Genomic DNA, 12,716 nt, shown 5'->3' with positions numbered 1-12,716 from the left:
GCTTAATAAAATATGCATCACATGAACATAATGATATGTGATTAATTGTGATGGTTTATGTTCTTGTCATGTTGAAAGATGATCGTTGCCGCTTTGTTTAATTTCGTGCTTGGTTATTACACCATTGAACTAATACTCTCTCTAACATGAACTGAAATTAACATAAATACCAGCTTATCTTTTTGTGGAGGTTATGATAATTTGGACCCCTATATTTATTTATTGCTCTCTCTCTTTTAAATGGATCAAAGGCTCTTTTATTTTTGGTTTCAACTCATACTGACCTTGTCAATAATACTTTTTGCAATTGCTTCACCCATCCAAAGCCAAATATTTATGAGTTGTAGATTGCAAAATTTATTTTTGGGTGAATTGATTCAGGATCTACTTCTGTGGTATGAGACTTAGACGCTGGTCATTCTTTTTTGTGTAACCTCTTGTTGCTAGTCTTTCTGTCCATGCATTGTGAATTTCTACACTAAAAATTTAGAAAACTTCACTAGGCATCCAAACTTAAACCCAAATATCATTTTTGTGACTACCTCCTTGACCAAAACCCAATTTGAGTATGGAAAATATTTCGACGAAGATTCAGAAGATTATTCAGTGCCTTTTCATGAAAATAAATACTTGGAGGCAACCACCAGTGCGTGGAATAAAAAAGAGGAGGAAATAGAGGCTAGAAGGGGCTAGGCCGATCAGCCTAGCCAGCCTCAGGCCGATCGGCCTGGGGTGTCCCCCTCTATTGCCTCTGAAAATTGACGTTGACGTCCCTCCAGTGGAGTAAAATAATTTTTTCCAAAAGATCAAAGATTTTTTTTCCTTACATCAGCAGTTTATCTTTCTTCCTTTTCATGCTCGAGGACGAGCATCGTGTAAGCATGGGGGATAGTCATCGCAGTATCTCTAACTACTGCTGATTAAGTAAGATGTTGCAAAGAGTTCTGAGGAGTGAAAAGGAAAAAAACATATATTTGGCAAAAGAAAGAAAGAAAGAAAAAGGACAAAGAAAGAAAAAACTGATGATGAGAAAAAGAGAAAAAGAAATAAAATACTCCTCAGTTCTTTGAGCTTCATACAGATCCCAAGTGCTTTCAAGATTAAGAATTACTCCATACTCATTATTCTAACCATGTGCAATCCGATTACAAGGACTTCATTTGTGCCTCACGATCACTCTTTGCCCTTGCACATATCCACTATCTAAATGTGTGTGTTCACTCTCTCTCACCATAAACAATTATTTTCCATGACCTTTTGATAAGTCTCAGTAAGATCCATCAGAAGTCTTTCTTATTTTGATAATATCCTGATTATAATATTTTTGCTAGGACTAACCTTCCCAAAGATCCAGATAAAGCCTTACACATATTTTACAAGTGATGACAGGTTGGGGAAGTTCTAGAATATGTCTGAGAGGCTTGAGGAGCTAAGAGAACAAGAGCAATTGCAATGAAGTTTAAATTGTTGATCTCGGTTCAATTTCTTTTTGAAAATTTTTTTATTGAAAATCTTCTAAGGATTGTTTAAAATTGAGAGCAAATGAATAAATTTATTGTGGGATGTGCTTAAATGATATCTATCCTCCATATTAGAGAAGGATGGTTGCAACTTGAATAATAATCGAAAAGTTCTTGTGTGTGAACATTATATTTTCTTGTGTGTGATCAAGTGCAGGATTGAACACCGAAAGGCAACGCTGATTTCTATTGAAGTCTTACTCAAGGACGAGCAAGGTTTAAGCATGGGGGATTGTTGACGCTTACTATTGACACACTTTTACCCCAATTTACCTTCAATAATGATATGAATTAAATACTTAAACTATTAATTACACCTAATAAACCGATCATTTTCACATATGCAACATATTTTGGAAGATGTTCTGCTTTTGCATGGACTTGGACCTAAAAGTGTATTTTTGGATAAAGCACTAAATGAGCATTGAACCAGACGAAGACGGAGGCTAATGGGTCTAGGAAGGGCCGTTCGGCCTAGGGGTTTCCTTCGTCCCCTCACCTTCCAATTTTTGCCATGCGCTCCCTGGACTATAAATACCTCGAAAAATCCACCGAGCCCCATATCCAAGACGACGTACTCAACGTGAAGCAGCAAGGAAGCAGAAGGAGCGTGAGGGACACCTCTCCAGAGAGCCAAGGACCATACAGTTGTCGGGGGCTAGCGTAGGCGAACCTCTACTGGCGTGATCACCCTACGAGGAAGATCACACTGGAGTTCTAGAGCTAGAAGTCATCAAGATCAAGGTAGGATACCGGTGGTGATCTTGTAATGTACAATCATTCATTGTGAAGTAATAGATGGGTTCATGTTCTTAGCAATCTAAGTATCTCCTTTGATGGTTTTATGCTTTATTGGTTTTGCTTGCATTTCAATGTATGAATCGATGATAGATTGCCAAGGGTGTTCTTGCAGTCATGGTGACCAGATTTGCATGCCCGATCTACCGATGAGTATGACATGTTCTTATGATCATGCCCTTAACCTGCTTGCGCTGATAGAGGTGATCATGACATGATCTTTCTTGTGTAAGGTGGGGGGTTTCGTGATCCGGACCGGAGGTGTAGCTTTAAAGATGCTTTTTACTAAGATCATATATGTGTTGCTTTGCTATCCATGCTCAGAATTACAACATATCCATAGTTTAGGTTGCTCTAGATTGGTTACCTTTGCTCTATGTGTTATCTATTGGTACATTCTTAGTAGATTGGATCTGAATCTCTCATAAACACCAAGTTAATACTAACAATGCTAGTTGAAATAGATCTTGTGCTATAAGTTCCACGGATTGATAAACCTTGGGGGAATACTCGAGGGAAGAGCTACAACTGATCCGTACGCTTGCGGTTCACAAATTGGCGTGCTAACAGCCATCAACAACTATGCATAAAACTAGCTTTCAACAAATGTGGGATTTGCTAAGTATCCATTTTATGGTGCTCATTCTTGCTCCCCCGTCCTTTCTTGCTCCAGAAGAAGAAGTAGTAGGAGAAGACGACAAGGATCACAAAGACCAGCCATAAGAGCCAAGCCGCCTGTAGGCTTGGGACCGCTACATTGGATTTCGCTGTATAATTAAGGTTGAGGCTACGGCCACTCTTGTACTAGTGGTGTGATTTCCCTTTTTGTAACCTTATGTTAATTATCAATAAAAGTTGTACGAAGTATGGATGTGATATTTCTTGTGCGAGATGCCCATATCATCGATTGATCCAGAGAATGATATGAATGACATTTGAGGTTCCTTTTAGGGGCAGCCCCCACATCATCTACCACTAGATCAATAACTAGCCAAAAAAATGCGAGGACCTTCTTTGAGTTAGAGACACAAACACGGGTAGGTAGGTTACACTACTAGAAATAAACTAGACTAGCTGAGTTAAGCTCGGTATAGCTTACTTTCTTAGCGATTATGAAAATTTAGTCATGTAACCCCCTAAGTGTGCATATAAAATATTCACCTCATATATATTTTAGAAATAAACTAAAAACAGCATCCTACAATGCATGTAAATTACTCCCAATGTAACTATAAAAATCAACCTAAAGGAACCCCCTAAAGTGTACATCTAAATTATCCGCATCTACCATTATTAAAAAAAACACAAAGTATTATAATGCACTAAATATGCATCTAAATTATCTATCTCTAGCATAAAAATAACATAAAGCAACCAGTATATTCATCTTAATTATCATTCTTAATTATTATTAAAAATAAATTAAAGTAATTACTTAATTGGACTATTATTATATGACAAGACTAAATCCAGCAGCATGATGTCAACCATCAAATAATTAATATACATACAGAGGTGACGTTTGCAAGGTAGTAAGGCTAGCTACATGACTAGTGGAGAAGGCTGATTGGGCTAGGTAGAGGTGGGAGCGATGACGACAATGGTGGGGCAGTCACGGCCACGGAGCTTCAGTGCAACCATAGCCCGACGACTAGTGGAGAAGGCTGATTGGGCTAGGTAGGGATGGGGGCGATGACGACAATGGTGGGGCAGTCACGGCCACGGAGCTCTAGTGCAACCATAGCCCACCGTGGTGGGTGGGTGCATGCGGGGCAAAGGTGCGGGTAAGGAGCCACCGTGGAGCTCCTCGAAGACCCTAGCCCACCACGGCAAGGTTGGGGCACATGGTGGGCAGAGGCGTGGATAAGGAGTTCGGTGGAAGTCGTTGCTGCTTGGAGATGAAGGCTGGCTGGAAGTTGAAGACGGCCAACTATAGGAATCTTTATCAGGCGGGTCGAGAAATTAGAGCGGAGCCTTCAAAACACTCAGCCCACGCTCGGATTAGAAGCACTTCCAAGGGTGTCGTTGGCGATCAGGCGCCTACGTTCCCACTAGACGGAGCACTATCAAAACCTGCTCGTTGGGCTGGCAGCAGGTAGCCGCAGGTTGAAATTTGTCATGGTTTTGTTGTGTGCACATCACGTGCATGGAGGACCCCAGTCATTTACCTTGGTTGACGGCGGGCTGGTGAAGTCGGCCTCCTCAGGCGGTTTTGTGCCCAAGCGGCCGACCTCGCGTGTCGTGTGGATAGAATTGGCAGGTGAAGTTGGGTTTTTGTTTCTCTTCTCCTCTGTTCCAGTTGTCCGCTGTGTTGGAACCTTGCACGCGCCAACTAGCCGCAGCAACTAGGCATGGCACTTGAGCACCATTTCCACATGGCTCGGGGATACGAGAAAGCTAAACTAAAGTACGGCGAGCTATAATTTTCGTCAAACCATGAGCAGTAAATAATTCAAGACAGGCACCGACAGTGCCCGTCTCTTCCAACGTTAAAAAAGACGGGTGGTCGTTTTGTTGGCCGTGTGTACGCAGGTAGGTACAGGTAGGTTTGCCAATGAGAGAACGAAAGCAGGCACGTAATTTCTAAGTCCACGCGTCAGTTTGGTTTTTGACCATCGAACTATAAAACCAGGATGTTACCGTTCATATTTGGCTATCGGACAGTTTTGGTGGGTAGTTTTGCTGACGTCGACGCCACATGACGGTGGGACCCACTTGTCAACCCTCCTCTCTCCTCTCTCTCTTTCTTTTCTCCTCTCCCTCTCCTCTCTCCTCCACCGACAGTGGCCGGCCCACGCCACCCGTCCCTGCGCAAGCCTCCACCACGCCAGCCTTCAACCGACCTCATCCACCCATGGCCGCCGCCGCCCATGGTCCTTGCTACCTCCTCCCCTCCCCGGCGCATGGCGGCAGGTGGCAGCAGGAGTTCATCGCGTTCCCCATGGTCCGCGCGCTCTTGCGTCGACCAACGTCGCCACCGGCACCAGCTGTGGCCATGGTCTGCGACGGGTCCCTCTCGACCTAGCTCCACGTGCTCCATGCCGAGGCATGGCGTGGACAGGAGGTCCTCGAGGCTCCAGCTGCACCGCCGCCGTCATGGGCTCTTTCAGGCACTTCCTCGTGGGCCTCAAGGCGCTCACCCGCAGCACCGAGGTAGACCGCCTCACCGACGCCGTCGAGGAGCCCGAGCGCCTCGCGGGGCCTGGAAGGGACCTCGACATGTTCGTCAAGGTGCTCCGCCTTGACCGCCCACCCACGCCACCGAGATGGAGGTCAACGGCGGCGCGTCCGACCGCCAAGAAGAAGGGAGCAGCAGTAGGGCCCGCTTAGGCCCCGCCCTAGGTGCCAAGAGGAAGCGCGCCGCCTTGCTGATGGAGCTCTTCGGCACGGCACGGCCAGGTCGACAACACGGCCCAGCTGCTGAAGCGCCAGGCACTCTCATGGATGCGGCCTCACCAGTGGCTTCGCGGGGCCAGGACAGGGGAGACATGGGGAACGGCAGCGGCTGGCGTAGGGGAGGCTGGAGGTGTGGGGGATGGCCGGTGTAGGAGAGAGGAGAGAAGAAAGAGAGCGGAGAGGGAGAGGATAAAAGAAAGAGAGAGAGGAGGGCTTACAAGTGGGTGCGGTGGCGTCCATATCAGCAAAATCACCCACCAAAAACGTTTGATGGACAAATATAAACGGTTTGAATAGTTGGATTACTAGTTTTGCGATTCTATAGTCAAAACTAAACTGATAGTTGGATGACAAAAATAGTTTTGCGATTCTATAGTCAAAACTAAACTGATAGTTGGATGACAAAAATAGCCTTCTTCCTTTCCACTTTGGAGGCAAAGCAGCGGCGCTACAACAGTTGTATAATTATAATCAGTGGGCAAGGACTCCTGTTCCATGGAGAAAATAAACTATCCATCCCAGGGCGAATCTTCGCGCTGGTCGCCGTGGTTGCTGTCCACTCGGCCGGATTTGTTAACTGAAACTTCGTGCCAGTTGCAGCAGCCACACATGCAGAAAAGATCAGGCGAGTCCCGGGAACAGCGACGCCTACCTCCCGCGTTGGCCTTTCGAGCCCGGACAGAGCAGACAGCCATCGCGGCGGATCCACGCGGCCTACCTGTCCCGCGCGTTCCCACACTAGCCTTTGCTGTTGTTGCTTCCCTGACGCTGACACCCGCGGCGAGCTGTCACCGCTCAACATGCTATCAGGCGCGCTATATATGTCACGACCAGCATCACCGTCCCACTCACATCAGGCATCATTACCCAAAACAGCAAGAAGCAGCAGGCTCGTCGATCAGCGGGGGGAGGTTGTGGTTGGTTGATCGATCCCTTTGGGCGAGGTCGGATGGCGGCGGTGCTGTGGTGGCCGATGGCGGCGTGGATCAGCCCCGCCACCGCGTGGTTCATCTTCTTCAACACCGTCGTCGCCGCCATCGCCCTCATGTCCAGCGCGCACCGGGCGGACGGTGGGGCGCTGACGCCATCGGGGGCGGCGCGGCGAAGGCTCTGCCGCAGCGGGTCGTCCATGGTCCTGGACCGGCTCTGGTCATTCTCCATCTTCGCCGTGCACCCCGTGGCCGCCACGGGGGCGCCGATCGGCGACGACGCTACCGCTGCCGCATCAGAGTCGCAGTTCTATTGCTACGGCACGCGCGAAGCAGAGGCGGCGGCGGCAGCTCAGGTGCTCGCGCCTGAGCAGCCTGGCCGCATTCAGAAGGCGGTGGCCGCGACGGCGACGAGCAGCGCCGCGCCGCCGAGCGCGTCTGTCGCGTTGGCATCAGCGGAGGACCACGCAGCGCCTGTCGCACCGGCACCGGAGAACGACGAGGAGCACAACAAGGCAGAGCCAGAGGCAGAGGAGGAGCAAGACGAGTCCATCAGTTTGGACGAGGCGTACGCGCTGGCCCGGCGGCTCCGCGCGCAGGAGCTAGCCTCACCGCCGTCACCGCCACCGGCTCCCGCTACCGCAACGGTGACGGCGCGGACGAAGAAGCCAGCGAGGAAGGTGGTGCCGGATGGGATCAGCCGGCGGCGCACGAAAGCAGAGGAAGCGATGGAGGGTAAGGCGGAGCTGAACGCGCGCGCGGAGCTCTTCATCCGGCAGTTCCGGGAGGAGCTCAAGCTGCAGCGCCTCAACTCCACACTCAGCTACACCCACGCGCTCCGCTCACCCACGGCGGCGCGGTAGCCGCCGGCGTGACCGCCTCCGCAGATTGGTCGGATGGCTTGATCAGTATGCTCTGTTCGAGTAGAATAGATGGAGTCATTTGTTCAGACGGACATGTGCGATCAAGCACACACAGTTTTGGATTATTGTTTTTTTCTTTAGTGTATAACATCTTGTTCGCCCAGCTCAGAATTACTGAGTATCTCCAGCAGTCCTCCGATAAATATTTCACAATAACTAGTTAATAGAGATATCACTTCTATACCGTTACATACCGTTACAGTTGCTTTTGCAGTCTTCTAATAATCTCATTCCAATCGAATTACCGTAGTGGGAGGGTCACAACTCTTCCTTTATTTAGGGGGAGTTTGGGTGAATTATTGGATTATCCCAATAATTATTGGAAAAAAAGAAACATAAAGAGAGACTGCTAGAAAATTATTTTCTTATCAACTCTACCAATATGGTAGTTAGATTGGGGAAGGGGAGACTGTTGAAGATGCTCTAATAAAGTTTTTCTATTCTTTCTGCTAGATTATACAACGTTTACCAGGCCTACTTAAACCAAAGTGATTATATAATTGTAATAAATTTTAAAATTGTAGGAAACTAAAAAACAGATTGACAAATAATGAATCCTGGTGAGTAACAAATAACGATTCGCTATTTGAATTTTATATGCACTCATGCTGACTAACAAATGTTTTTACATTTTGCGAATTGGTGAAGCTGGCTCCGTGCGTTCCTGTATCAGCTCGTTGTAGGTGAGTATAAATTGGAATTGAGGCTGTTGATATTCTTTCCTTTATAATCTCGTCACAATGTTTCCATGCTAGCCTACACCATTCTTGTAGATATAGAGAGTACGAGTACGTCGATATAGTTATCAACTAATAATCGCAATAGCATTCCCTCAATTCCAAAAATGGTTGTTGTTTTAGTTTTTTACTTGGTCAAATTTCTCTAGCTATGGCCATGCTCATAGAAAAATATGCCAACATCTACAAAACTAAACAAATACATTACCAAAATATATATCATGGTGGATTTGATTAAACCAATTTAATATTATACATATTGTTGTGCTTTTGTATAAACTTGATTAAAGCTAGAAAAAATTTGACTTGGGATAAATCTAAATTGGCCTACATTTTGTAAGAGAGTGAGTAAAATGTAAAGAAGAAGCATGCAATGCTTAAACAAAAAACTTTAAATGGGAAGATCAGCTTCCGAAAACCTATCAGATAAGTAAATAAAAAGGTACCAGGAATATCTTTAACCAAGAAGTCACACGGGTGTTTTAGGACTTCTAACGTAGAAATTGCAACCACCGGATCTTTCACTTTACGGCTGAGATTCGAATGTATTTGGTAGAGGATAAAATTTAAATTTTGGAAACTCAAACACACAAATTTTCAGTTACGTGTGTGAAGCGATGCTAATAAATTGGGCTGGGATCATGCTCCATGTTCACTAATGTAGCGATTTAGCCGCAAAGTCAAGGGCCTCCAAGTCCCCGTACAAAAGCTTATCTCTATGTTATACCTGTAGGAAACTACATTACTGAGTCTTAATCTAAACAGGATCTTAAGCATCTAAGAACATGAACACCACTTAGAGTAGGGATGAGACATCCAACTAGCAGCCATAGTTTGCGACGATCCGGCCACGATTGTCATGGACAAGGCCGGGATGGGAGCTGCCGTAGATGTACTCGCCGTAGGTGTACAAGCTTGACGTAGATCACGCCTGTCTTCAGGCCTCCACCTTGTCTGTCCAGGGACGACGATGGTGGTGTGGCGGTAGCCTTCGGGCGATTCCAGCGCTGCTACGATCGGGTTGGCGTGTAGGGGGAGTTCTCTGGAGGTTTTGGTGCGTTAGCAGTCAACCCAAAACCCACCGGCTCCCCCTTTTCTTATAGCGCAGGGTCGCTCAGGGCCACAACCATAGTTCGATTGCGCCTCCGATCGGAGCGCGAGGTGGACGTTCGCGAGGGAAACATAGTCGGGCGTCACCTTATCCCTCCTGTTTTTCCTCTCTATTAGTTCCCTTTTGACCACCTTCAAAATATTTCCAACAATACCAAGTCAAAGAGTAGGCACAATATTGGTGAATCCACCAAGGCATCCAAGGGTCCAGCCAAACCAAAATAACAAGCTTGGATGCTCACTTGATCCCTCTTGATACTTAATCACCTAGAAACACAACCTCGAGGCCAAAACTAGCACTAAAAACACTTTTAAGCGTAATGATCAATATTAGCGCTCTAGTTGGTTGAATGTCTTCTATGTAGCATTCTTTGAACTCTAGCATCATGGAATGGCAAAGTGAATTGTATATATAGGCTCAACACCTCAGACTAGGCGTTCCTCCAACAGCTCAATTTTGTTGGGGGGAGGGGGGGTGTTGTGAATCCAAGGCTTCAAAGAAGGGTGGCTCATCTTCACCTTCTTCATTCCTCCTCTCTTTCTCTTCTTCTTTCTCCTCCTTTTCTTCTTCCTCCGCTTCAACCATGGCTGAAATTTGTAGGGGGGAGGGAGGATCTCCAGAGGCTGCATGGGGTAGGGGGATCCAGCCCCCAACCCCCACACTGGATCCGCCCCTAGTTGTACTCATTGTAAGATCTAATATGAACAAACTTTCCAAGCACTAAACTATGTAGCATCTAAATTGCATAAACCATACCATTTGTTGGAACCTCACCTATCAGGCATCAGCAACATTGAACACTGTATAGCCTAGCATGTTGCAACTCCTATCATTGGACCATATATATGGCACGTGCATCTTTCCATCTGAGCCTTTTCTTCTTCTCTGCATAAGGCTGCAGTGAAGCTCTAACAAAGTATCCATAATGTATAACCCTTTATCATCGACTATCAATGTTAGAAATCTTTGCAAACTGAAGTAGGGCACACTCTAGCATTCACAATCCATATTGCTGGACCTATCCGGAGTGTACAGGTGCACCAAGGTCATTGCTATGGCATTTAAAATCAGGATCATCTGGCATTCACATTTTCCTAATACTTGTCCAATTCAGTTAAATTGCTATCCTATCTTCGTTCTTCAATGTCTTTCCTTGTATTGCATCCATGATACCTAAACATGTTACTCCTATTGGCCATGTTGTTGTTAAGCACAAAAAGTCACACTATACCCAAACTAGGGACATTTCCTACGGATGTCAACGAAATTTTGGTGGAATTCTAAATATTTTGAAAGAGAATGTTATATGGTTTGCGAAACTGCCTCATCCTAGATAAGGTAGTTCATCATGAGTCCATCCCTTGAATTTTGGTAGGATGGCTCTAAACCTCATGTACTCTCTTCGTTCTAAATTGTAATTCATTTTAGCTTTGTTCTAAGTCAAACCTATCCAACTTCGACCAAGTTTATAGAAAAAATATATTAACATCTACAATATAGGTAAATGCACAGCCAATATATATTGCATGGTGTATCCATTGAAAGTAGTTTGATGTTGTATACATTAGTGAATTTTTCATAAACTTGGTCAAAGCTAGAGAAGTTTGACTTTGGACCAACCTAGAATGACTTGTAATTTGGAACTCAGGGAGTACTAATTATTGGTTTTGTGAGGGATGAGGTGGAATGGATCAACCCATTCCATTCATGAAATTATACAAAAATTAGGACTGAGAAGATCATGGGCCACCCCATTCCTTGAACCAAACACACCCTAACACTTTGGTTGGCAGCAATATTTAATTTTTTGTGTAATTAGTATGGTAAAAATGTCACTTGATTCACTATTAAAGTATTCTAAGTGCATATAAGCTTATAGTTTTTTGGTCATGTATTTGTAACAACATCAATATTCAAATATGTAAGTGGAAACACTCGATGTTACTAAATTGGTAGTACTTTCAATATTATTTGAAATGTCTTATTTTTGTCGAAATCGATAGTAAAGTATCTTCTTCTAGACCATGCCAATTTTCTAAATGTCTTATATTCTTAGTTGGATGGAGTATCTTAATATTTTCAAGGATGGTAGTTATATAACATTAACATATGAAATAGCCATGTGTGTTCTCATTATTATTAAGTACTCAATTAAATGTAGAATCTAAATATACTCATTGTAACATATAAGTCAATTTGTAAGTGTGCATAAATCTTCTATACTATGAAGCATAAGTTTTCTAGAAAATATTTTTCACCAAAGGATAGCCACATGTAACCTTGTGCTATGGATCACGACCGAGCTCCCGGATCCAATGCACCTTAAGGCTATGGAGCTCGACCCATGGCGGATGGCCCCAGCCCCAGCCCCGACGAGGGTTAGACTCACCACTTAAGCATGCACGGCATGAGGGTGGATCAACAGCAGCACTATAGTAAGGCCTCCTAGACCTCATCTGCAACTGGAGCAGATGAGAAGAACTCCGATGAGGATGGTTGAAGGACCGAGCAGGAGACCAAAGGGGGAGTGAATGGGAGCCAATACAAATTTCTTTGAAAGAAACTCAGCCTAGATCCCAAAAACAAACCCCAAGCAACCTTTCTAGCCCTCGCCAAAATCACATGGTCACAACGGACTTACTGACCCTAGGAACAATGCTAGGAAGGCCAAGGAACATAGCGGAACCAAAGATACACCAAAACACAGGCTCACCCAAAACTTATTGTAGTCATTGACTGATCGAATCAGGACAAGAGCCCCTTACCAATTCAATCAATGGTAATAGTGCCTGGCAAAAAGGCTGAGAAACACTGTAGTCAACGATTGATTTGTTGATTCCTTACCGTTCCCATACCAAAACTTATTGTAGTCATCAACTGATTCGATCAGCACAAGAGCCCCTTACCAATTCAATCGATGGTAATAGTACTTGGCAAAAAGGCTGAGAAACACTGTAGTCAACGACTGATTTGTTGATTCCTTACCGTTCCCATAGTATCAATCGGTGGTAACAGTACTTGGCAAAGGCTGAAAATATTGTAGTCACCAACTGATTCCGTGAGGTACTACTATTACCACCGAATCAATCGGGTGATGCCAGTTCGCACAGAAATCAACCAAAGCCGACCAAGAATTCTTCGCAACTCAACCAGACAAACTCCAAATCAAACAAAATTTTAACCAAGGCTGCGCCTGGCCATGATAAATCTTTGCCCAAAAGATCTCATAAAAAAGATCAAGGTTTTTCCATCAATTTCGCACAAACACTCAAGAACACAAGAGAGGGAGAGTTTTGGGGATA

General features: G+C 45.1%; 1 protein-coding gene across 1 annotated transcript; it reads left to right on the top strand.

Moving 5' to 3' along the window:
* Positions 1 to 6,553: 6,553 nt before the first annotated feature.
* Positions 6,554 to 7,755, top strand: LOC117860027 (uncharacterized). Its single transcript, XM_034743235.2, has one exon. It carries the CDS (start codon positions 6,664 to 6,666, stop codon positions 7,504 to 7,506), a length of 843 nt encoding a protein of 280 aa, XP_034599126.1. The 5' UTR covers positions 6,554 to 6,663; the 3' UTR covers positions 7,507 to 7,755.
* Positions 7,756 to 12,716: the final 4,961 nt, after the last annotated feature.

The sequence above is a fragment of the Setaria viridis genome, chromosome 6, assembly GCF_005286985.2.
Source record: "Setaria viridis chromosome 6, Setaria_viridis_v4.0, whole genome shotgun sequence".
Taxonomy (NCBI): domain Eukaryota; kingdom Viridiplantae; phylum Streptophyta; class Magnoliopsida; order Poales; family Poaceae; genus Setaria; species Setaria viridis.
The sequence above is the reverse complement of the archived record's forward strand: the minus strand, read 5'-3'. Positions and strand labels throughout refer to the sequence as shown.

Coding starts and splice junctions, on each gene's coding strand:
- LOC117860027 (XM_034743235.2), top strand. CDS start 6,664: ATGGCGGCGGTGCTGTGGTGGCCGATGGCGGCGTGGATCAGCCCCGCC.